The sequence below is a fragment of the Scyliorhinus canicula genome, chromosome 4 (genome assembly GCF_902713615.1).
Source record: "Scyliorhinus canicula chromosome 4, sScyCan1.1, whole genome shotgun sequence".
NCBI lineage: Eukaryota > Metazoa > Chordata > Chondrichthyes > Carcharhiniformes > Scyliorhinidae > Scyliorhinus > Scyliorhinus canicula.
In genome coordinates this window covers 79549690-79576520 of record NC_052149.1, presented here as the reverse complement: position 1 = coordinate 79576520, position 26831 = coordinate 79549690, and the positions used below count along the sequence as shown (strand labels likewise).

At 47.3% G+C, this 26831-nt stretch overlaps 1 protein-coding gene across 12 annotated transcripts in view; it reads right to left on the bottom strand.

The window, feature by feature from the left end:
• odr4 (odr-4 GPCR localization factor homolog) overlaps positions 1–26831 on the bottom strand; it is a 171213-nt gene that overhangs the window by 99957 nt on the left and 44425 nt on the right. For all 12 annotated transcript variants that reach the window (XM_038794585.1, XM_038794588.1, XM_038794575.1 and 9 more), the window contains one exon: positions 2494–2600. In XM_038794585.1, coding sequence (XP_038650513.1) covers positions 2494–2600 — 107 coding nt within the window. The remainder of the gene's footprint in view (positions 1–2493; positions 2601–26831) is intronic.

Here is a 26831-nt window from a genome sequence, read left to right as displayed (position 1 = left end):
AGGATCAGAAACGTACAACAACAAATCGTCCGCGTAAAATGGCACTCTCTGTTTCTTACCCCCCTTGATCTGAAGATCTAAGTGAAATGGCCAATATTTAAATCGCTAGCGCAACAATAGTGGAGACAGCGGGCATCCCTGTCTCGTCTCCGTATGGTCGGAAATATCCTGAGCTCACAGCATTTGGACATAAGCCTCAAGAGGCATTATATAGCAGTTTTACCCAGGAAATAAAAGTAGGACCAAACCCAAATCGCCCCAAGACCTCAAAGAGGTAGCTCCACTCAGCACGGTCAAAGGCCTTCTCCGTATCCATGGAGATGATCATCTCCGGCACCTGCTCCACAGAGGGTGACATGACCACATTCAAAAGCTTCCCGATCTTGGACGACGACTGTCGGCCCCTGTCAAATCCTGTCTGGCCCGAGATCACTTCTGGTAGGCACCCCTCCAAACGTTTCACCAGAACCTTAGCTGATATTTTCACGTCAGTATTTAATAGTGAAATAGGCATTTCAGACCCACACTCAAGGGGACGTATTCCTTTCTCGGGATTAAAGAAATCGAGGCCTGCGCCAGCATGGCAGGCAGCACCGCTCTCAGAGAGTCGCTGAACATTCCCCGCAAGTGCGGAGTCAACAAGGCCGCAAGCTGTAAAATTCGGTCAGAAAACCATCCGGCCCGGTGCTTTCCCCGATTGCGTGGAACCAATACAGTCTATAACTGCCTCCAACTCCAACGGTGCCTCCAGCCCCTCCCTTTCTACCACTGGGAAGTCCAATTCTGCCCAAAAATCACTCCATCTCCAATCCATCCACCGGCGGTTCAGACTTGTACAGCCCTTAATAAAAAAAACTTTTAAAGCTCCATTAATCTTATTTGAGGCAATAACCAGCTCTCCCCCCTCATCTTTAACCTGAGCAATTTCCTGTGTGGCTGCCTGCTGTCACAACTGGTGGGCCAATAATTGACCGGCTTTATCCACGTACTCATAAAATGATCTCGGAAACAGTGAAACTGGTTCACCACATTCCCTGTCGCTTCAAGCTCAAACATAATTGGTAGCCTCTTTCTCTGCTAACAACTCTGCTGTAGGGCCGTGGAAAACTGTCGATCCACCTCCAAGATTAAATCTGCCTGTGGTGGCCATGGTGTGCGTGGTCACACACAGGGCAGCTCCTGCTTGAAGGCACAAAAGAGAGCTCTTTTTACCCAATACTGGTAGCATTTTGATGAAAAGACGTCGGAGAATATTGGAGTAGTTTTCCCCGGGAGTAGTATGTCTGCTGGTTAACAGACCCGGCAGAAAACAGTGAGAGATTTGGTTGAAAAGTTGGAGCAGGCCTATGCTGCAACAGCAGTAAACATGCAGATGGGGGAAAGGCTGATGCAAGCTGGAAAGCTCCAGCTGGAATTGATAGCTTTTATTAAGGCAGAATTCCAGCAGCAGAGGAAAGAAATGTGGGAGGATTGCTCAAAGGCCATCGAAGGAGCTGTGGCACACCTGAAGAGTTCTTTGGAACAGGTGGAGAAGTATTTGGAGGTGCAGGGGTCACAGATTTGGGAGATCGAAGGAGGGATCTCGGACCACAGCAATTGTGTGGTGACTCTGGAGACGGAGGTAGGGCACCTAGGAGACCTCTATAAGACAGTTAGCCTGACATCAACCGTAGGAAAGTGCTTTTGTTAATAAATCCATTATTAAAAGCATGATAACAGGGGACTTGGAAAATTCCCAATATGATAATACCGACTCTCAGTTTTTTGAAAGGCAAATTGTGCTTGACAAATCGATTAAGTGTTACCAGTACGGCAAATAAGAGGGAACCTGCAGTTGTCGTATATTTAGATTTTCAGAAGGCATTCGAAGAAGTGCCACACAAGAGTTGCAATACAAGATTAGAGCACATGAGAAATATATTAGCACAGATTGAGGATTGGTTGACAATCAGCAAATTTTGCAGTGATCTATCTTCCCTGCTCTCCTTGTTGTATTTGGGACTTTCTGTCTCTCTTCCACCTCCATAAGCTTTCTATTCTAATCTTTTGACCCACTCCAATAAACATGGTGACCCAACCACATCATTGCTTTTCTGAAAAAAGGTAGTTCTTTTGCTCCCTGATATTTTTTCCATCTATTTTTCCTTGTCTTAGCACCTCTTCTCTCTTATACTTTTCTTGAGGAAGCTATCTTTCATCCCTTCAAAAGATCTCTGCCAAACATTTTCTCTTCTTACACCCAAGTCTCTCCTTGTATTTTTTTCTGAATCCTTACATGAACAACATACTGTTACTTAAAAGGAATTCCAGCTTGGTCAAATGTGAGAAACAGGTGGGAAAAAACTATGTTCCTCTATCTGGAAAATTAAAACATGGGAACTGAAACACTTGAGAAATACGTTTTGCTCAGCATGACTTTACTTACTTACGTTTTGACTGTAGTTCATGATAATATAAAATTCTGTGTTCCTCTGTTTAACCATTAAAGGATACTTCTTTGAATCAGCGTAGACTTGGAGAACAACTCGCTCGGCCGTTTCATCCTCTGTAAAATTCCAGAGTCTTTCCTTTGCGACAGCAGCCTCAACAGCAGTTGCCAACTGCAACAGAAAAGTTAGAAACAATTAGACTACTTACTTTAAAATAAACATTTACCTTTTAAATACTTCTTTTATAACTGATCACTTAAGGCAGTCAACCAAGAGGTTATGAATTTGTGGTTTGCTGAGATCACATTTTATGTCAATGAGGAGAATCACATCACGACAATGTGGATCTGACTCCATATCAAATTACCTGTTGTGGTTATGCATATAACTACAGTAACTCACTTTAGAATTTTCTGACACATGCTATGTTGCAAGCTAAATATTAGGGGCTGGATTCTCCGATTTTGAGGCTAAGTCCGGAGCATGTGTCCAGTCTTACAACCAAAAAGTTGGCGCAGCACCCGCACCAATGCTCCGCCCGGTGTGGGGCTAGCGGTCGCGTCACGGCTTTACCTGCAGATCCGGATGGAGAATTGCTGGGTCCTGGCCGCGCATGCGTACGGCGGCGACAACATGGCGCCAGCTGCCCGGCCTGCCAGATAGTGCCCCCGTGTAACCCCCCACCAGCGGAACAAGCCCCCCCACCCCCCCCCCCCCCGCCGACTTTGGCGGTGCTGTACAGCCACCACGTGAGGTCCCCGAAAACTGTGAGCACACGCAACCGACGCAGTGGAGATGTCGGTCCATCGGGGGCGGAACGTCGGGGAAGGGCCTCAGGTGACGTCCTGAGGCCATCCCAAGGGTGTGCAGCGTACTGAGCTATTACGCCGTTTTTGAGGGGGCAGAGCGTAAAAACAGATTCACCGAACTAGATTTTGGCGCGGCAATTGGAGCATACCGTCCTAGCTCTTTCTTTGAACTATGAACAATATGGTAGGCTGCATAGTGGATGACAGTATGCTATCGTACAACCTGCAAATCAGTAAAGCATTGTTGCACCGTAATAGATTTGAGTGGTACTTAAAACAATGTTTTATAGAGGTCAACCACACAGATAATATTTATTGGATTATTGCACCAAGTTCTCTTTGTAGCACAAGTTGTGCACAGTTTTAGCTTGCACACCCAGTGTTAAATATGATGTCTTTTCCTGGATGAAAGATAGAACGCTGATGTTCCTAATTTTTAAAATTACAAAGGACATAAATAAAATCTGAAACCTCTTATTCAATGTTATGCCGTGGACTTCAACTTCAGTTGCTGAACGGACATCGTGTGACAATCACCATGCAGGAATGTTCCCTTCCAGTCGGGGAACACTTCAGCAGTCAAGGGCATTCTGCCTCTGATCTTCGGGTAAACATTCTCCAAGGCGGCCTTCAGGACGCGCGACAACGCAGAATCGCCGAGCAGAAACTTATAGCCAAGTTCCGCACACACAAGTAGAGCCTCAACCGGGACCTGGGATTCACGTCGTATTACATTCACCCCCACCATCTGACCTGGGCTTGCGAAATACTACCAACTGTCCTGCCTTGAGACAATTAACACCTCTTTAACCTGGGATCACCCCTATCTCTGGATCTGTAACGATTTAATTACCTGCAAAGACTCCATTTAAAGTATCATCTTGCATCTTTAACTTTGTCCATATATATGTTTCTGGAACCTACCTCTTCATTCACCTGAGGAAGGAACAATGCTCCGAAAGCTAGTGATTTGAAACAAACCTGTCGGACTTTAACCTGGTATTGTAAAACTTCTTACTGTGCTCACCCCAGTCCAACGCCGACATCTCCACATCATAAAAATGTTTTAAATAGCATTTTGCATTTAAAAGAATACCTCAATGTTGCTGCAGTCAGCTATTATGCAGAAAAAGAACCGAGTTAGGGAAGGAGTCGAAAGATATGCATCTTTTCAGGTAGCATATTTTTGGAAAAGAATCCACAGAATTGGATTTATTAGTTTAAACATCAACAGACTGTGGAGAGAAAGCAATATTTCTTGGTATGAATAAGGTATGAACAAATATCTGGCTGAAAAAAATTACTCAAATAAAGCTGCAAAGAAGCAGAGATACAGTGAAAATGAGGATGAGAATCTTGAAATTAATTCACCAATGCACAGATATCCAGAGTGTTGACTGTACAAGATTTCCAGATTAGCTGAAGTTTGCACAAAGTGGAGACCAGAAGACCACTGAAGAAGTTGGTAGAATAGTCTAATGCAGGAGGTCACCCTTTTGCCCATGGGTCCGTTTTGGCTCTTTCAAAGAGGCAACCCAGTTAGTTCCATCCGCTGTTTTTAACTACATAATCCTAATTTTCTCTCCTTCAAGTATTTATTTAATTCTCTGTGGAAAAAGTTACTCTTGAATCTGTATCCACCACACAATCAGGCAGTGCATTCCTTTTTTTAAAAAACAAACTTTTTATTGAGGCACTTATGGTTTTATGGCAAGATATAAATACAAATGTCAACATAGTTCAGTGCGTAACACACCCCTCCATCTCCCACTGTTCCTGCCTAAGCTAGACAAAAATATCCTAACTCCCCCCTAACCCCTCTTACTCCCTAACCCTACTGAATGTGCTAACAGTTTAGTTTTCTCCGAAGAAGTTGATAAACGGCTGCCGCCCTCCGAATGAACCCTAACGTTGAACCTCTCAGGGCGAACTTAATTTTCTCAAACCAGGAGGTGCATTCCTAACTATTTATTCAGTAAGAAGCATTTTCCTCATGTCACCTCAGATTCTTTTGCAAATCAGTTTAAATCTCTGTCCTTTGGTTATTGATCCTTCAGCCACTGGAAATAATTTATTTTTAATTACTCTATCTAAATCTTTCTTTGATTTTAAACATCTCTGTCAAATCTTCTCCACCATTTTTGCTCGAATGAGAACTACTCCAGATTCTCCAATCTATCCGCATCACTCTTCAAAGTGATGATGGTGTTCATGGAAATTCAGCATCAGTTGGCAGAGGTGGGGCAGTATGAAGGGGCAGATGGTAAGCTTGGTGACAAGCTGTATGTTTTGCTTAAAAAATTAGTTATGGGGATTTTAAAAAACCTGCAAGATATTATTCCACCTAGCCCAGCCTGAATGGGCAGACAGGAAAGTTGTTGAGTTAAAGGCATCCAAATGTTGACCAAAAAAAGCAGTCTTTAACTTTGCTCATACTAAGCAGTAATAAATTTCAACTCAATCAGGACTTACTCTTGAACAAGCAGTCCAAAGGTACAGTGTCACTAATGGTCCATGTCTACACTGTTGTCCAACTACAAGATGCGCTAGAGCAAACCATCAAGGCTTCCTTGACAGTACCGTACAAATTTATGACCTCGACCACCTAAAAGGACAATGGCAACAGACACATGAGATGGCCACCTCCCCAAGTTGCCCATTAAGTCATACTCCCCAAGTTCCCCATTAAGTCATACAGCTTCTTGAGTTGGAAATACAAGGTCATTCCTTCATCGTTGCTGAGTCAAAATCCTGCAACACCCTCCCTAACATCACTGAGGGAGTATTTTCACCACAAGAACTGTAGCAGTTCAAGAAAGTCGCTCACCACTGGGGGCGGTTTAGCTGGCTTTTAAAGCAGGCCAGCAGTGAGAGTTCAATTTCCATACCAGCCTCACCGAACAGGCGCCGGAATGTGGCGACTAGGGGCTTTTCACAGTAACTTAATTTGAAGCCTACTTGTGACAATAAGCGATTTTCATTCATTTCATTTCATTCATTCCGGTTTCCTCCCGCAGTCCAAAGATGTGCAGATTAGGTAGATTGGCATTGATAAATTGCCCTGAGGTTAGGTGGGATTACTGGTTTACGGAGATAGGGTGGAGGTGTAGGCTTAAGTAGGGTGCTCTTTCCAAGGACCGGTGCAGGCTCGACGGGCCGAATGGCTCCCTTCTGCACTGTAAATTCTATGATTCTAACATTTGCGCTTATGTCAGGATAGCCAGTTCCCACACAGCCAGAGAAGGCACAGCCAGAGTGAGGCACAACCAAGAGTGAGTTTGGGAATTTGAAGCTAGGTGCAGAGGAGGTGCTTTTTAACCCTGGTAAGTGACTGGTAAGTCGTTTTTCTTTTCATTGTCTAATTTATTTATTTTTCTTTCTTTTTTTGAAATTGTAGCTGTATAAGTTTACCTAAGGTTTAAGACATGGCATGAGATCCCAGACCTACGTTGTGCGATGTGGGAGCTCAGGGACACATCCACTGTCCCTGGCTCCTTCACGTGCAAGACGTGTGTTCAGTTGCAGTTCCTGTTAGACCGCTTGACGGCTCTGGAGCTGCGGATGGACTCACTTTGGAGCATCCGCGATGCTGAGGATGTCGTGGATAGCAGGTTTAAGCAAGTTGGTCACACCGCAGGTGAAAGTTACTGAGGGAGATAGAAAATGGGTGACCAAAAGACAGAGCAAGAAGAGCAAGAGTAGGAAGGCAGTGCAGGTGTCCCCTGCGGTCATCTCTCTGCAAAACAGATATAACGCTTTGGATACTGTTGAGGGAGATGGCTCACCAGGGGAAGGCAGCAGCAGCAAGGTTCATGGCACCATGGCTGAAGAAGAATGGCAGGGCTATAGTGATAGGGGACTCAATCGTAAGGGGAATAGACAGGTGGTTCTGCTGACCCAATCGAGACTCCAGAATGGTATGTTGGCCCCCTGGTGCAAGGGTCAAGGATGTCTCGGAGCTGGTGCAAGGGTCAAGGATGTCTCGGAGCGGCTGCAGGACATTTGGGAAGAGGGTGAACAGCCAGCTGTCGTGGTGCACATAGGCACCAACAATATAGGTAAAAAAAACGGGACGAGGTCCTACAAGCTGAATTCAGGGAGTTAGGAGTTAAACTAAAAAGTAGGACCTCAAAGGTAGTAATCTCAGGATTGCTACCAGTGCCACGTGCTAGTCAGAGTAGGAATGTCAGGATAGATAGGATGAATGCGTGGCTCAAGAGATGGTGCAAGAGGGAGGGATTCAAATTCCTGGGACATTGGAACCAGTTCTGGGGGAGGTGGGACCAGTACAAAAAGGACAGTCTGCACCTGTGCAGGACTGGAACCGATGTCCCAGGGGGGGCGTTTGCTAGAGCTGTTGGGGAGGGTTTAAACTAATGTGGCAGGGGGATGGGAACCGATGCAGGAAGTTGGAAGGTAGTAAAACAGGGACAGAAGCAAAAGGAAGTAAGGGAGAAAGTGTAAAGCAGAGAAGCCACGGTCAAAAATCAAAAAGGGCGACAGTACAAGGTACAGTGACTGAGGGGAGCTCAGTGAACAGGCCCGGTAATACTAAAAGGAATAAAACTGGAAAAGGAAAAAACATTAATGGTAAGCAACGCGGCAGGTTGTTACATGAAGATATGGGTTCAACAACAAGGAAAATTAGGAGAAAAGTTAAGAGGAAATAGAACTTAGGAGAGGTTACTGATCGAGATGTTAAGATTCAAAACAGAGGTAAAAAAGCCAACATAAGTGTACTTTACCTGAATGCTCGTAGTATTCGGAATAAAGTAAATGAGTTGATGGCGCAAATCATCGTGAATGACGATGATTTAGTGGCCATTACTGAAACATGGTTAAAGGATGGTCACGACTGGGAGTTAAATATCCGAGGGTATCAAACTATTCGGAAGGACAGAGTGGATGGTAAGCTCTGTTATTTAAGGATGACATCCAGGCAATAGTAAGGGACGACATCGGTGCTATGGAGGATAAGGTTGAATCCATTTGGGTGGAAATCAGGAATAGTAAGGCGAAAAAGTCACTGACAGGAGTAGTCTATAGGCCACCAAATAGTAACATTATGGTGGGGCAGGCAATAAACAAAGAAATAACTGATGTATGTAGAAATGGTACAGCAGTTATCATGGGGGATTTTAATTTACATGTCGATTGGTTTAACCAGGTCGGTCAAGGCAGCCTTGAGGAGGAGTTTATAGAATGTATCTGCAATAGTTTCCTAGAACAGTATGTAATGGAACCTACGAGGGAACAAACGGTCCTAGATCTTGTCCTGTGTAATGAGGATTAATTCATGATCTCATAGTTAGGGATCCTCTCGGAAGGAGCGATCACAATATGGTGGAATTTAAAATACAGATGGAGGGTGAGAAGGTAAAATCAAATACTAGTGTTTTGTGCTTAAATAAAGGAGATTACAATGGGATGAGAGAAGAACTAGCTACGGTAGACTGGGAGCAAAGACTTTATGGTGGAACAGTTGAGGAACAATGGAGAACCTTCCAAGCGATTTTTCACAGTGCTCAACAAAGGTTTATACCAACAGAAGGAAGGACGGTAGAAAGAGGGAAAATTGACGGTGGATATCTAAGGAAATAAGGGAGAGTATCAAATTGAAGGACAAAGCGTACAAAGTGGTAAAGATTAGTGCGAGACTAGAGGACTGGGAAATCTTTAGGGAGCAACAGAAAGCTACTAAAAAAGCTATAAAGAAGAGCAAGATAGATTATGAGAGTAAACTTGCTCAGAATATAAAAACAGATAGTAAAAGTTTCTACAAATATATAAAACAAAAAAGAGTGGGTACGGTAAATATTGGTCCTTTAGAGGATGAGAAGGGAGTTTTAATGATGGGAGATGAGGAAATGGCTGAGGAACTAAACAGGGTTTTTGGGTCGGTCTTCACAGTGGAAGACACAAATAACATGCCAGTGACTGATAGAAATGAGGCTATGACAAGTGAGGATTTTGAGAGGATTGTTATCACTAAGGAGGTAATGATGGGCAAGCTAATGGGGCTAAAGGTAGACAAGTTTCCTGGCCCTGATGGAATGCATCCCAGAGTGCTAAAAGAGATGGCTAGGGAAATTGCAAATGCACCAGTGATAATTTACCAAAATTCACTAGACTCTGGGGTGGTCCCGGTGGATTAGAAATTAGCAAACGTGACGGCACTGTTTAAAAAAAGGAGGTAGGCAGAGAGCAGGTAATTATAGGCCAGTGAGCTTAACTTCGGTAGTAGGAAAGATGCTGGAATCTATCATCAAGGAAGAAATAGCGAGGCATCTGGATAGAAATTGTCCCATTGGGCAGACGCAGCATGGGTTCATAAAGGGCAGGTCGTGCCTAACTAATTTAGTGGAATTTTTTGAGGACATTACCAGTGCAGTAGATAACGGGGAGCAAATGGATGTGGTATATCTGGATTTCCAGAAAGCCTTTGACAAGGTGCCACACAAAAGGTTGCTGCATAAGATAAAGATGCATGGCATTAAGGGTAAAGTAGTAGCATGGATAGAGGATTGGTTAATTAATAGAAATCAAAGAGTGGGGATTAATGGGTGTTTCTCTGGTTGGCAATCAGTAGCTAGTGGTGTCCCTCAGGGATCAGTGTTGGGCCCACAATTGTTCACAATTTACATTGATGATTTGGAGTTGGGGACCAAGGGCAATGTGTCCAGGTTTGCAGACGACACTAAGATGAGTGGTAAAGCTAAAAGTGCAGAGGATACTAGAAGTCTGCAGAGGGATTTGGATAGGTTAAGTGAATGGGCTAGGGTCTGGCAGATGGAATACAATGTTGACAAATGTAAGGTTATCCATTTTAGTAGGAATAACAGCAAACGGGATTATTTAAATGATAAAATATTAAAGCATGCTGCTATGCAGAGAGACCTGGGTGTGCTAGTGCATGAGTCACAGAAGGTTGGTTTACAGGTGCAACAGGTGATTAAGAAGGCAAATGGAATTTTGTCCTTCATTGCTAGAGGGATGGAGTTTAAGACTAGGGAGGTTATGCTGCAATTGTATAATGTATTAGTGAGGCCACACCTGGAGTATTGTGTTCAGTTTTGGTCTCCTTACTGGAGAAAGGACGAACTGGCACTGGAGGGTGTGCAGAGGAGATTCACTAGGTTAATCCCAGAGCTGAAGGGGTTGGATTACGAGGAGAGGTTGAGTAGACTGGGACTGTACTCGTTGGAATTTAGAAGGATGAGGGGGGGATCTTATAGAAACATATAAAATTATGAAGGGAATAGATAGGATAGATGCGGGCAGGTTGTTTCCACTGGCGGGTGAAAGCAGAACTAGGGGGCATAGCCTCAAAATAAGGGGAAGTAGATTTAGGACTGAGTTTAGGAGGAACTTCTTCACCCAAAGGGTTGTGAATCTATGGAATTCCTTGCCCAGTGAAGCAGTAGAGGCTCCTTCATTAAATGTTTTTAAGATAAAGATAGATAGTTTTTTGAAGAATAAAGGGATTAAGGGTTATGGTGTTCAGGCCGGAAAGTGGAGCTGAGTCCACAAAAGATCAGCCATGATCTCATTGAATGGCGGAGCAGGTTCGAGGGGCCAGATGGCCTACTCCTGCTCCTAGTTCTCATGTTCTTATTACTTCAGAATCCCGTAATCCCTCTCCATTTATTTCTTTAAAATATTTTATTCAAGGCACTTTCATATAAACAAAAGCAGAAGAACCAATTAACTTTATAAACAACCAACACCTCCGCCTCCCCTGAACTCCCGTAGACCATCCCTTTCTCACATCCTGCCTTCCCCATTTTAAACCCCATTACCCCACCCCAGACCCCTCAAACTTGCTTAAAGAAATGAATAAATGGCTTCTACCTCCCGTGAACTCATCCACTGATCCCCTCAAGACCTTCTCCAGCCACAGCAGGAATTTCGCACACACACACCCCTGCTTTCGGCAGCTCCCAGACCTGCCACCCTAGCAACATCTCTCTCCAGGATATCAGGGAGGAAAAGGCCAAGACATCAGCCTCTCTCACCCCCTGGACTCCCGGGTCCTCCAACACCCCAAATATCGTCAGTTCTGGACTCGGGACCACCTCCACCCCCAGCACCTCCGATATCATGCCCGTGGACGTCTGCCAGAACCCTTTCAACCGTGGACACATCCAGAACATGTGGATGTGATTCTCGGGCCTCCCCGCACACACCTATCCTCTACCCTCTCAAAAAACCTACTCATCCTTGCTACCGTCAAATGTGCCCTATGCATCACTTTAAACTGGATGAGGCTCTCACACGACAAAGAGGCATTCACCCGTTGCAAGGCCTCTGCCCAGGTCTGAGCCCCCACCTCCCCTCCCAGCTCCTCCTCCACTTCCGCTTTATGTCCCCCACCAGGGCTCCCTCCCAATCCATCAGCTCCTTGTAGACATCAGACACCTTGCCCTCCCCTATCTCGTCCCACGACAGCATCTTGTCTTGCAACCTCAGGGGTGGAAGCCGAGGAAATGACGGCATCTCTCTCCTCACAAAGTCTCAGACCTGTAGGTACCTAAAGCCGTTCCCCCTTGGCAACGCGTACCCTTCCTCCAGGTCCTCAAACTTCACAAGTTTGCTCCCGATGAACAGATTGGCAAATCACTCAATCCCTGCCTGCCGCCACTCCAGAAATGTCGCACCCAACCCCCCAGTGCAAACCTATGGTTAACGTAGATCGGTGCCCACACCGAGCCATCCCCTGTTCCAAATGCTGCCTCCACTGCCCCCGCACCCTTAGGGCCAATACCACCACAGAATACCTGGCCAGTGAGAATGGCAGAGACGCCAACAACAAAGCCCTCAAACATGTTCCCCTACACAATGCCGTCTCCATCTGACCTCATGCTGACCCTTCGCCCACAACCCATTTCCTAACTATAGCAATATTCACCACCCAGTAGTAATTCACTATGTTCGGCAGTGCCAGCAACCCCCATCCCGGCCTCTGCTCCAGGAAAGCCACCTGACCCACGGGATCTTCTCTGCCTCCACAAATCCAGATATCTGACCTTCTTAAAAAACAACTTGGGGATGAAGATTGGGAGGTTCTCGAATATGAATAGAAACCTTGGCAGGACAGTCATTTGAAGCGGGAGCACATCCCACCTCTTGTAATCTACCTACATCTGCTCCACCTGCCGAGCCAAGTTCAACTTGGGCAGCTGCGCCCAGCCCCGCGTCACCTGGATACCCAAGTATCTAAATCTAGCCCCTACACCCTAAACGGCAAAACCCCTACATGCTTTCCTGCCCTCTAGCCTCAATCGGGAACTCTCAGTAAGGTGCTGTTCCCCATATTCAACCTGCCTCCCGAAAACCGGCCAAATTCCTCTAAAACCCCCATGATGCCTCCAATACTGCCCAGCGGATCTGAAATATACAGCAACAGGTATCCACAAACAATGAGACCTTATGGTCGGTGCCCTCCTGCTAAATCCCTCTCCAGTTCCTCGATGCCCTAAGCGGTACTGCCAATGGCTCTATCGGCACAGCGAAGAGCAACGGGGAGAGCGGGAACCCTGCCTCGCCCCCCCCCAATGCAGCAAATTCAACTTGGTTAGTCGGCACACTCGTTACGGTCGCCATATCCAGCAACAAGACCAAATCTACAAACATCTGCCCGAACCCGATCCACCCCCACTCCTCCAGCAGATACTCTCACTCCACCCGATCAAACGCTTTCTCTGCGTCCATCGCCACTACTACCCCCACCTTCTGCCCCTTCAAAGGCATCATGATTACATTAAGCATCCTTATCACGCCATTTGCCGTCAACTGCCTCCCCTTCACAAAACAGGTTCGATCACCCCTGGGATGCAGTCCTCAATTCACGAGGGCGGCACGTTCGGCAACAGTCTGACTTCTACATTCAGAAATGATATCAGTTGGTATGACCCATAGTGCTCCGGATCCTTATCCTTCTTTAATATAAGGAAGATGGAAGCCTATGACAATGCAGAGGGGAGATCCCCCCTCTCCCTTGCTTCATTATACGCCCTCACCGGCAATGGCCCCGGGGCCTTTCGTGCCAGCATCATCCCCATACTATCCATCGCCTCCTTCAGCACAATCAGGGCCCCCAGTCCCTGAACCAGCTCGTCCTCTATTGTGGAAAACTCCAGCCCGTCCACCATACGCCGCATCCCCTCCCCCCTGCAGCCAAGGGCCCAGATTCGTACAGTCTTCTTTAACACACCATTCATCCCTCCGGGTCCAACACCAGTTTATCCTCATCATCCCTTACTTTGCCAATCTCCCTTGCCGTCTCTTGCTTCCTCAACTGATGAGCCAACATCCTGCTCGCCTTCTCCCCATACTCCTATACTGCCCTTCTGGCCCTCCTCAAGTGCCCACTGCCTTTCCTGAGGACACCTGCCCAAACTCCATCTGAGCCTCTGCCTCTCCTTCAACAGCCCTGCCTCTGGCACCTACGATCTCCTATCCACCTTCAAAATCTTGTCCACTAGTCTTGCCATTTCCGCCCACTCTGATTTATCTCGGTGCCTCGCCCCTAACCACCGCCTTGAGCACCTCCCGCAACATTTGTGCTGTGACCTCCCCTGTATCGTTTAGCTCCACGTAACCCTGAATGGCTGCCCTCACCCACACGTACACCCGTGCAGTGTGTGGTCAGATACCACAATCACCGAATGCTACTCCCACGCAGCTCCTTTGCCACTGCTGACATCCTCAACAACTTGGAACGCGACCGGGCTACTGACAAGCATGTGGTGACTGTGACGCAGTTGGAAAAGGAGTGATGACATCAGAGGATGGACCAGGCTGCAAACCTCATCTGCCAAAAATGCAACATCCAGCCTCCCCTGCGGGTCCCGCCAATGACAGCATCCAGCCTCCCCTGCGGGTCCCGCCAATGACAGCATCCAGCCTCCCCTGCGGGTCCCGCCAATGACAGCATCCAGCCTCCCCTGCGGGTCCCGCCAATGACAGCATCCAGCCTCCCCTGCGGGTCCCGCCAATGACAGCATCCAGCCTCCCCTGCGGGTCCCGCCAATGACAGCATCCAGCCTCCCCTGCGGGTGCTGCCAATGACAGCATCCAGCCTCCCTGCGGGTCCCGCCAATGACAGCATCCAGCCTCCCCTGCGGGTCCCGCCAATGACAGCATCCAGCCTCCCCTGCGGGTCCCACCAATGACAGCATCCAGCCTCCCCTGCGGGTGCTGCCAATGACAGCATCCAGCATCCCCTGCGGGTGCTGCCAATGACAGCATCCAGCCTCCCCTGCGGGTCCCGCCAATGACAGCATCCAGCCTCCCCTGCGGGTCCCGCCAATGACAGCATCCAGCCTCCCCTGCGGGTCCCGCCAATGACAGCATCCAGCCTCCCCTGCGGGTCCCACCAATGACAGCATCCAGCCTCCCCTGCGGGTCCCACCAATGACAGCATCCAGCCTCCCCTGCGGGTCCCGCCAATGACAGCATCCAGCCTCCCCTGCGGGTCCCACCAATGACAGCATCCAGCCTCCCCTGCGGGTCCCGCCAATGACAGCATCCAGCCTCCCCTGCGGGTCCCGCCAATGACAGCATCCAGCCTCCCCTGCGGGTGCTGCCAATGACAGCATCCAGCATCCCCTGCGGGTGCTGCCAATGACAGCATCCAGCCTCCCCTGCGGGTCCCGCCAATGACAGCATCCAGCCTCCCCTGCGGGTGCTGCCAATGACAGCATCCAGCATCCCCTGCGGGTCCCACCAATGACAGCATCCAGCCTCCCCTGCGGTACCCACCAATGACAGCATCCAGCCTCCCCTGCGGGTGCTGCCAATGACAGCATCCAGCATCCCCTGCGGGTCCCACCAATGACAGCATCCAGCCTCCCCTGCGGGTCCCGCCAATGACAGCATCCAGCCTCCCCTGCGGGTCCCACCAATGACAGCATCCAGCCTCCCCTGCGGGTGCTGCCAATGACAGAATCCAGCCTCCCCTGCGGGTGCTGCCAATTACAGCATCCAGCCTCCCCTGCGGGTGCTGCCAATTACAGCATCCAGCCTCCCCTGCGGGTCCCGCCAATGACAGCATCCAGCCTCCCCTGCGGGTGCTGCCAATGACAGCATCCAGCCTTCCCTGCGGGTGCTGCCAATGACAGCATCCAGCCTCCCCTGCGGGTGCTGCCAATGACAGCATCCAGCCTCCCCTGCGGGTGCTGCCAATGACAGCATCCAGCCTCCCCTGCGGGTGCTGCCAATGACAGCATCCAGCCTCCCCTGCGGGTGCTGCCAATGACAGCATCCAGCCTCCCCTGCGGGTCCCGCCAATGACAGCATCCAGCCTCCCCTGCGGGTCCCACCAATGACAGCATCCAGCCTCCCCTGCGGGTGCTGCCAATGACAGCATCCAGCCTCCCCTGCGGGTCCCGCCAATGACAGCATCCAGCCTCCCCTGCGGGTCCCACCAATGACAGCATCCAGCCTCCCCTGCGGGTCCCACCAATGACAGCATCCAGCCTCCCCTGCGGGTCCCACCAATGACAGCATCCAGCCTCCCCTGCGGGTCCCACCAATGACAGCATCCAGCCTCCCCTGCGGGTGCTGCCAATGACAGCATCCAGCCTCCCCTGCGGGTCCCACCAATGACAGCATCCAGCCTCCCCTGCGGGTGCTGCCAATGACAGCATCCAGCCTCCCCTGCAGGTGCTGCCAGTGACAGCATCCAGCCTCCCCTGCGGGTCCCACCAATGACAGCATCCAGCCTCCCCTGCGGGTCCCGCCAATGACAGCATCCAGCCTCCCCTGCGGGTCCCGCCAATGACAGCATCCAGCCTCCCCTGCGGGTCCCGCCAATGACAGCATCCAGCCTCCCCTGCGGGTGCTGCCAATGACAGCATTCAGCCTCCCCTGCGGGTCCCGCCAATGACAGCATCCAGCCTCCCCTGCGGGTCCCGCCAATGACAGCATCCAGCCTCCCCTGCGGGTCCCACCAATGACAGCATCCAGCCTCCCCTGCGGGTCCCACCAATGACAGCATCCAGCCTCCCCTGCGGGTGCTGCCAATGACAGCATCCAGCCTCCCCTGCAGGTGCTGCCAGTGACAGCATCCAGCCTCCCCTGCGGGTCCCGCCAATGACAGCATTCAGCCTCCCCTGCGGGTCCCGCCAATGACAGCATCCAGCCTCCCCTGCGGGTCCCGCCAATGACAGCATCCAGCCTCCCCTGCGGGTCCCACCAATGACAGCATCCAGCCTCCCCTGCGGGTCCCGCCAATGACAGCATTCAGCCTCCCCTGCGGGTCCCACCAATGACAGCATTCAGCCTCCCCTGCGGGTCCCGCCAATGACAATGGCAGCACATCCCACCTCTTAAAGTCACCGTTCATCTGCTCCACCAATCATGTCAAGTTCAGCTTGTGCAGTTGCGCCCAACCTCGCGTCACATGAATGCCCAGGTATCCAAAACTCACCCCCACTACCTTAAACGGCAACTCCCCTAACCTCCTCTCCTGCCCTTTGTCTCAATTGGGAACATCTCGCTCTTTCCCATGTTCAACTTGTACCCGGAGACCCGACCAAAGTCCTCCAAAACCCCATAAAGCTCCCAATGTCACCCAGTCCGAAATGTATAACAATAGGTCGTACAGCGAAACCCTGTGCTCGGCGCGCACCTGGAAAATCCCTTTCTAATCCCTCGCCGCTTCACTGCCTGCATAACTCCCATACTCTCCATCACCTCCCTCAACCTGATAGGGGCCACCAAACCCTGCACCAGCTCCTTGTGCACCCTGGGAAACTACAGCCCGTCCAGGAACCACCGCATCCTCTCTGCCTCTCCCTCTCTCTTCCTCTTTCTCTCTCTCTCTCTCTCTATCACTTCCCCCCTTCTGGCATTATCACTTCCCTCCTCCTGGACATGGACGGGGGCTCAGACTTATACAATCTCCTTAAAAAGCCTCAAACTCCATTCACCCCCACTGGGTCCAGCACCACCCTTCCCGTCTCATCCTTTACTCTATTAACCTCCTTCGCCGCCTCCTGCTTCCTCAGCTGGTGGGCCAGCATCCTATTTGCCTTCTCCCATACTCATATACTGCCCTCTGGCCCCCCACAGCTTTACCACCACCTTCCCCGTGGATGCTAATCCAAACTCCACCTGGGGCCTCTGCCTCTCCTTCGGCAGCTCCGCCTCCGGGACCTCCGAATACCTTCCGTCCTCCCTCTCAATCTCTTCCATCAGCCTTGCCATGTCTGCCCGTTTCGCCTTCCCCCTTTGTGACCAAATTGAGATAAACTCCTCCCGGCCCACTGCCTCGAGTGCCTACCACAGCGATGCAGCCATGACCTCCCCGTGTCATTAAGGTCCACATACCCCGGGATCGTGGCCCTCGCGCTCGCACACTTCCTTATCCCCCCCCAAAAAGCCCAGTCCACTCGCCAATTCACCCAATGCGCCTTGTGGTTGGAAAGCACAATCACTGAGTACTCCGAGTCAATCACCCCTGCCAGCAACGCTTTATCCACCACAAAACATTCAATCCAAGAGTACATCCGGTCCACTCTCCCCATACGCTCCATAAACCCCTTCAGCTCCTTCGCCACTGCCGATCTCGGGCTCGACCGGTCCAAGATTGGCTCTATAACCATATTAAAATCCCCCCCTCCCCAATAATCAACAGGGGTGGGGGAGCGGCGTTGACTCAAGAGTATTCGGCGATTGTGGTATCTGACAACACACTTCACTGGGTAGATTTACGGGTGGCCCGCGAGATGGGTGCAGACAGTAAAGACGACGGTGCTGTCAAGGTTCATGTTCATATTTCAGAACCTCACCATCTTTGACTCAAAGTCATTCCTTAAAAAGGTTAACACGCTAATCTCTGGGTTAATCTAGGCGGGGAAGACCCCGCGGGTGAAAAGGCTTTTTTGAAGCTGGGTCGAGGAGAGTTGGCATTGCAGAAGGTAATTAATTACTACTGGGCAGCGAACATTGCCATTGTTAGGAAATGGGTAGTGAGGGAGGGGTCGTCATGGGGGCAGATGGAGGCGCTTCTTGTAGGGGAATAACCTAATTGTAAACAGCGCCTCTGCCATTCTCCCAGGTCAGGTACTCCGCGAGGGTATGGGGGCAGAGGAGGCAGCATTTGGGACTGGAGGGTGCCTCGGTGTGGGTACCGATCTGTGATAATCATAGGTTTGTACCGGGGTGGGGGGCTGGATGTGAGGTTTCAAGGATGGCAGCAGGCAGGGATGAGCGATTCGGGGACCATTTTGCAGGGGAAGTTTTGCCATATTAGAGGACCTGGAGGAAAAGTATGAGCTGCCCAGGGGGACTGGTTACAGGCACTTGCAGGTTCGGGATTTTGTGAAGAGAGAGGTACCATCCTATCTCAGGTTGCCTCCCTCGGGTTTGCAGGGCAAGTTGCTGTCGAAGGGGGAGATAGGGGAGGGGGAGGTTTCCGAAGTCTACAAGGAGCTGATGGATTGGGAGCGGGCTCCGGTGGGGGGATATAAAGCAGAAGTGGGAGGAGGAGCTGGGTGGGGAGGTGGAGGCCGGGACGTGGGAGAAGGTCCTGCGGAGGGTGAATGCTTCTTCACCGTGTGCGAGACTAAGCCTTATTCAGTTCAAAGTAATTTGCAGGGCACATATGACGGCTGCATGGATAAGTAGGTTTTTTTGAGGGAGTAGAGGATAGGTGTGGGCAGTGCACGTAGAGGCTCGTGAAACATGTTCATATGTTTTGGGCATGTCAGAAGCTAAAGGGCTTCTGCCAGGAATTTGCGGACATACTGTCCGAGGTGCTAGAACTGAAGGTGGCCCCAAGTCCAGAGATAGTGATATTTGGGGTGTTGGAAGATCTGGGAGTCCGGGGGTGACAGAAGCCGATCTCTTGGCCTTTGCCTCCCTGATAGATGGAGACGGATCTTACTTGAATGGCGGGACTCGAAGCCGCCAAAAGCGGGGGTGTCAGTTAGCGACCTGGCAGAATTCCTGAAGCTAGAGAAGGTCAAGTTCAACCCGAGGGAATTGGTCGATGGTTTGGTCAGAGGTAGAAACTGTTCAGTGACTGACATAGATAGAACAGTACAGCACAGAACAGGCCCTTCGGCCCTCGATGTTGTGCCGAGCAATAATCACCCTACTCAAACCCACGTATCCACCCTATACCCGTAACCCAACAACCCCCCCTTAACCTTACTTTTTAGGACACTACGGGCAATTTAGCATGGCCAATCCACCTAACCCGCACATCTTTGGACTGTGGGAGGAAACCGGAGCACCCGGAGGAAACCCACGCACACACGGGGAGGACGTGCAGACTCCGCACAGACAGTGACCCAGCCGGGAATCGAACCTGGGACCCTGGAGCTGTGAAGCATTTATGCTAACCACCATGCTACCGTGCTGCCCGACTTCTTTGAGGACGACTCAGGAGTCAGCAAAAGGCGTGGGGGGTGGGACCTCAGGGGGTCAAGTTGGATCATCCACTTGTCATTTCTGACTCAAGATGATTGTAAATACTTCAGCCTTTTGCACTCCCTCATCATTTGAAGAGAGAAACATTTGTGGAGCCTCCTCCTCCTAGTTGTTTAATTGTCCACCACCATTCACGACTGGAAGTGGCAAAAAATTAACAGCAGATGTGTATAGATTTGAATTGTCAGAAGAGAAATACTCTGTTTGATTACATACATACATAGATACATAGAAGATAGGAGGAGGCCTTTTGGCACTTCGAACCTGCTCTGCCATTTATCACGATCCTGGCTGATCATCCAGCTCAATAGCCTAATCCTGCTTTCTCCCCACAACCTTTGATCCCATTTGCCCCAAGTGCTATATCCAGCAGCCTCTTGAATATATTCAATGCTTTGGCATCAATTACTTCCTGTGGTAATAAATTCCACAGGCTCACCACTCTTTGGGTGAAGAAATGTCTCCTCATCTCTGTCCGAAATGGTTTACCCTGAATCTTCAGACTGTGACCCCTGGTTCTGGACATGCCCACCATCGGGAGCATCTTCCCTACATCTACCCTGCAGAGGCAGTTGTTAGCCCTTTATTCCTTTAACATGGTGTACCCTTTCTGTCTAGAGAAAATGGTGCTTCTCCCCATCCCCCCACACGCATGCGCATGATGTACGTGGTGCAACCATCAAAAGCAACAAGCAGACGTGGCTGTTCATTCCTGCGTTTCCTCGAGTCATAACTCGTCTTTTCTTCAGCTTTTTGTGCATCTAGATTAGTTCTTTTACCTACTCAGGTCAGTGAATAGCTCTAGAACGGGTGCAACTACGTTTTTTATAGGTTTTTTGGTGATATTTAATGAAATATTTACCTGGGATGTAGTAAGAGTGAAGCCTGGATGATCAGAGGACTGCTATGGCATTTAATCTCGGAATAGGAGACATTTATTCCTTAACATGCTAATATTCGAATACAGATACCACTAATTTGCAAGTCTATGATATAAATTGCACAAAATTATCAGTGGAGAATCAGTGTGAAATAATTTGATACGAAGGAACAAAGAAATGAAATATGGTTTATCCGTCTGCAACTGACCGATTGTTTATCATTTTCTTCCCATTTTCTCATGCGTCTTACGGTTTTTGAGATAGAAAATGAAAAGTTACGAGTATTTCGTGTACAACCGAGTGGAGCACAGAACAGGAAAAAAAAAAAGAGGGCCAGAGTCGAAGAAGAGTCCCATCAAAGAGGGGCATTAGATGCGTGGATAAAAAGAAGTAAAGAAGAAGTAGGAGAACCTGGAGAAGTAAAAGATGATGTGGGTGCAGAGAAGGATTTTTCTGATACGGATTCAGCTCGGTCAGAACATAATACTCTCTCTCCTCAGTCTCGTTGTCAGGATGATGATCCATGTGAAGAAAATAAAGAAGATTTTAGCATATTTTTGCAAAGAAGCGATTTTGGCTGTTTGAAGAAACCGATTCCAGATCATTTGAAGATGACAATATTACAACATGGCCCTGAAAGATATCAGAATAAAAGTGGTCCATTTGCTGAGAAGGATGGGAGATCATTTTCCAAACAGTGGTTTGATAAAGTTTCCACAAACGTAGAAATTGTGGAGAGAAAATGGTTGTTATACTCTCCATATCGGAAAGCATGCTACTGTTTTGTTTGCTTTTTCTTTTCAAAGGAGCATTTGTCGTCTGTGTCAAACTTTGGAAAGGAAGACGGTTTCTCCACTTGGAGAAAATTAAATCCAAGAATACCTGACCATGAGAAAAGCCCTTTTCATAGAGCTCACATGAGGGAATACCTGAACCTCGCAGTTCGACTCCATCATTCAACTACGATAGATGCTGAACTTCAACAGCAAATGTCTGCTGAAAAGAAAAGATGGAAAGCTATAACTGAACGGATTGTCGAGGTTATATCCTTTCTGGCAAAACAGAATCTGGCCTATCGTGGACATCGAGGAGAAGGAATATCTGGGTTATCAGAGCCAGGGGAGACAGTCAGTGAAAATACAGGAAACTTTCTAGCAACAATCAGACTTTTGGCCAAATATGATGACATCTTAGCAAAACACTTGCAGAGAGGGAAAGAGAAACCAAAAAGTGTCACCTACTTGTCCAACAGAATTCAAAACGAAATAATCAATCTTCTTGGTGAAACTGTCAAGAAAAATATAATTTCCGAAATTAAGGACGCAAAATATTTTAGCATAATGCTGGATTCAACTCCAGATATTGCCCATGAAGATCAGGTTTCTGAAATTCTGCGTTACGTTCATATTGATGAAAACAAAAAAGTAGAAATAAAGGAGACATTTCTGGGATTTTTTCAAGTCAACAAGAAAGATGCAGTCAGCCTGGTAAATAAAATTCAGGAAAAATTGGAAGACGACAAAATTTTCATGAATGACTGTCGTGGTCAAGCATATGATAATGCAGCAGTTATGGCTGGAGTGAGAGGAGGTGTTCAACAAAAAATTCTTGAAGTTAACCCAAAAGCTGTGTTTGTGAACTGTGAGAACCACAGCCTCAATTTGGCCTGTGTCCATGCAAGTGAGGTGCAACCTGTTGTTGTTACATTTTTTGGCATTCTAGAAAAACTCTTTACTTTTTTTTCTTCATCTACTTCTCGTTGGGAAGTGTTAAAATCATTTGTCACTCGGACTGTGAAAAGACAGTGTGACACAAGATGGAGTTCCAGCCATGATGCTGTGCAAGTAACCCACGAAGAGTGTGACAACGTTATTGCAAGCCTTCAACACCTGCTGGAAGGAGAATTTTCAAGGGAAACTAAATCTGATGCAGGATTGCTACTGAACTCTATTCAACAGTTCCCGTTTATAGCTTTATTACATTTTTGGTACTCAGTTTTATCATCAGTGGAGAAAGTCTCAAAACGTTTGCAGGATCCGAAAATGGGGTTCCATGAAGCTTCTTGTGATCTGAGAGGACTTATTCATATCTTGAATTTGAAGAATGACGAAATTATCCACAATGCAATAGATTTAGCCAATGAATATTGTGAAAATTGGGGAATACCAATTGCACGAACAAGGAGAAGAAGAATAATGCCTGGAGAGTCAGCAAGAGATAGTGGACTGACGGCACAAGAAGAAACGAATAGAGTAATGGTAGAGATTGTGAACAGATGAAAAACTGAAATTGAAGACCGCAGTGTCCGTCTTCAAAGACTCAGTGACCGATTTTATTTTCTTCTGAACTTGAATTCAGTAGTGATTGAAGATGAACAAGAAAGAGAGAAATTAAAAAAGGAATGTTCAGACTTTGCAAATTATTATGACAATGATGTGGTTGCAATTCAGTTATATGACGAAATTATTGATTTTGAGATGCTCCTTCGAGCTGGAGGGAATAGAGTTCCCCCGATCCTAAAGATGCTCTGGAGTCTTTACTGCAGTATGGGAGGGATGTCTTTCCGACGCTGTGTGTTTCATACAGATTACTGCTTACAATCGCATCTTCAGTCGCAAGCTGTGAAAGGTCATTTTCAAAATTGAAATTAATAAAAACATATCTGAGGTCTTCTATGTCACAGGAGCGACTGACCAACCTGGCTTTAATAAGCATTGAAAAAGAATTTCTCACAGCTGATGTAAAAAGTGAAGTAGTTCAGGTGTTTTGTGACAGGAGGTATCATTTGGGGAAAAGAACTTAATAAATTTGATTGATTTATATTAAAATCGAATAAAGCGTTTATTTCATGTTTCATCTATGTTTATATATTCAAAATGTTTTCCTTTCTCATAATATTTCTCAGTATATTAGGTCTTATACTTGAGTCTTTGGGGCATACAATCAAGATTTGCCCCGGGCATCACCAGACCTCTGCACGCCACTGCCTCTATGAGATCCCCCTTCATTCTTCTGAACTCCAGCGACAACAATCTTAATCTAGTCAATCTCTCCTCGTATGACAGTCACGCCATCCCTGGAATCAGTAAACTTTTGCTGCACTCCCTCGAGAGCAAGAACATCCTTCCTCAGGAAAGGAGACCAAACCTGCACACAATATTTTATGTGTGGCCTCACCAAGGCCCTGTACAACTGCAACAACATATCCCTGCTCCTGTACTTGAAACCTCTCACAATGAAGGCCAACATACCATTAGCCTTCTTTACTGCCTGTTGCACCTGCATGCTTACCTTCAGCGACTGGTGCACAAGGACACCCAGGTCCCGCTGCACACTCCCCTCACCCAATTTACAACCGTTCAGGTAGTAATCTGCCTTCCTGTTTTTGCTTCCAAAGTGAATAAGCTCACATTTCTCTAAATTATACTGCATCTGGCATTGATTCCAATTAAGCAAGGAACACTGCTGTCAGGGAACTTTAATACTAACATTGAATATTTGGCATTTGTTGTGACAGTCAAGCTGATGTAGAAAATGGTAAAATATAAGAAGCAAATAAACTTGCTTGAAGAAAAATAGACTCAAGAAATACAGGAATTAATCGATCATAAAAAGACATCTAGTTTGCCATCTTCTACAGGAAGTCCTCACTTAACGTTTTTTCCCTTTAACATTGTTAAAGTAAAGTAATGTTAGTATATCCATTAACAAAGCCAGCTTCACTTTAACATTGTTTACCACAGACTTCCTCTTCTGTGGCCTATCTGCTCACATTACTTTTCCTCCAGTACTCCCACCCTTGCCTTGAGTCCCTCTTCCTCCAACTCGAGGCCTTGCCTCTTGATCACCTTGCTGACTTCCAGCTTTTAATTGCCCCTCCCCTCGCCATTCCCAGTCTTAATTGCTTCGACTCCCGGCATGTTGTCTCCTAGTCTTGTCTCCCCCACTTCGCCGACTACCTATTTTAATTGCCTCTCCTCCCACCATCCATTGCTGACCTCCCAATCACTTGCCTCCCAGCCTCTGTTCTTACCCAAGTCCTTGAGTCCTGTTCTTCAGTGGATCCCAACTCCAGCTACTGCTCCACTCCTGAACTCACACCAATTCCTGGGCTCCATCTAGTGGTAGGAGTAATTCAGTGCAGGTAGTTTAGCTGCTAACTGTACCAACCAACGCCTGCCACTAGATAGAGCCTGGTCAATCTACAAGTACAGTGTACTGAGGGGAGTACTGTACTGTAATTGTTTTCAAAATAATTTAATTTGGATATTGTATTTCCTTTATATTTAGTGATGTATTTTATTTTGCAAGTTATTTCAGCTAGAAATGCACAGTGCTGCACATGTATTTCAACTTCTCCATTGGTTTTTAAGGAACCCAACTCTGGCTTTAACATTGATTTCTATGGGAACCTATGAGTCACTTAAAGTTGTTTCACTTAAATTCATGATTTTCAGGACTGCAACCACAACTTCAAGTGAAGACTTACTGTATCCTGATAATTGCAATGATAATGGGAGTAGTTGACTAAAAATAACAATCCATCTCTACAATTTAGTCTCCAACAGACCCATACACACGCCATGGACGATCTGAGTGGTTGAGATCTTTGGGAACAATTGGTCCAAAGTCACCAGTTTTTCCCAAGATTGAATACTTACCACACATCATGATCAAAATACCCATATACCGTATAAATTTATTTATGTTCTACATTTGACTGGGTATTTATGCTAATAAACAGCTGCAAGAAAACAAGAACTGCCTTTTATGTAACTATTGGCTATTTATCTAATTTATTTTAATTTAAAATAATTAAAAAATAGTTAATAAAAATAGATAATAATAAAGGTGGTGGGCTATAATTCAAATTTTATCTAGGCACAGGTCAATAATAATAATCTTTAATAATAGTAGGGTGATACGTGGTATAATGGTTAGCACTGCAGCCTCATGGTGCTGAGGACCCGGGTTCGAATCCTGGTGCTGGGTCACTGTCAGTGTGGAGTTTGCACATTCTCCCTGTGTCTGCGTGGGTTTCACTCCCACAACCAAAGATGTGCAGATTAGGTGGATTGGCCATGCAAAATTGCCCCTTAATTGGAAAAAAAACTAATTGGATACTTTAAATTTATAAAAAAAAAAAATAATAATCTTTATTAATGTCACAAGTAGGCTTACATTAACGCTGCAATGAAGTTACTGCGAAAATCCCCTAGTCGCCACATTCCGGCGCCTGTTCGGGTACACGGAGGGAGAATTCAGAATGTCCAAATCACCTAACAGCAAGTATTTTGGGACATGTGGGAGGAAACTGGAGCACCCGGAGGATATCCATGCAGACATGGGGAGAACATGCAGATTCCGCACAGACAGTGACCCAAACCAGGAATCGAACCTGGGTCCTTGGAACTGTGAAGCAACAGTGTGCCACCGTGCCGCCTTATCAGTATGCCCTGACTTTTTTATATCCTGTAGTGCTCATCATTGTCACCTGTCTCTTTTTTTCTCTTTTCTGCTCTGCAACATTTTTACCATTCCACAATTTGTGACATATTCCTTGGTTCCCAGCAGCATTCAGTTGTTTTCTTTTAGTACCTACTGCTAATTATGTTATTTCTTAGTTTCACAAATGTAGATATAAACATCACACATTATAATCTACCCAGCAGAAACAGAAGAATGCATAATAAGGGACAAAGAAATGGCTGAGCAATTAAATACATACTTTGGTTCTGTCTTCACAAATGAGGACACAAATCAGATCCCAGAAATGTTGGAGAATGAAAGGTTTAGTGAGAGGGAAGAACTAAGGGAGATCAACATTAGTAGAGAAATCGTGCTGGGAAAACTGATGGGATTGAAGGAGGATAAATCCCCAGGGCCTGAGAATCTGCATCCCAGAGTGCTTAAGGAGATGGCTCTCGAAATAGTGGATACATTGGTGGTCATCTTCCGGTACTCTATAGACTCTGGAACTGTCCCTGCAGATTGGAGGGACTCCTATACGTCACTCACTCCTATATTGAAAAAGGGAGGTAGAGAGAAAGCAGGGAATTATAGACCAGTAAGCCTAACATCGGTAGTGGGGAAAATGCTTGAATCCGTTATCAAGGACTTTATAGTGGAACATTTAGAAAGCAGTGGCAGGATTAGTCAGAGTCAGCATGGATTTATGAAGGGAAAATCATGCTTGACAAATCCGTTGGAATTATTTGAAGAGGTAACCAGTACAGTCGACAAGGGAGAGCCAGTTGATGTGGTATATTTGG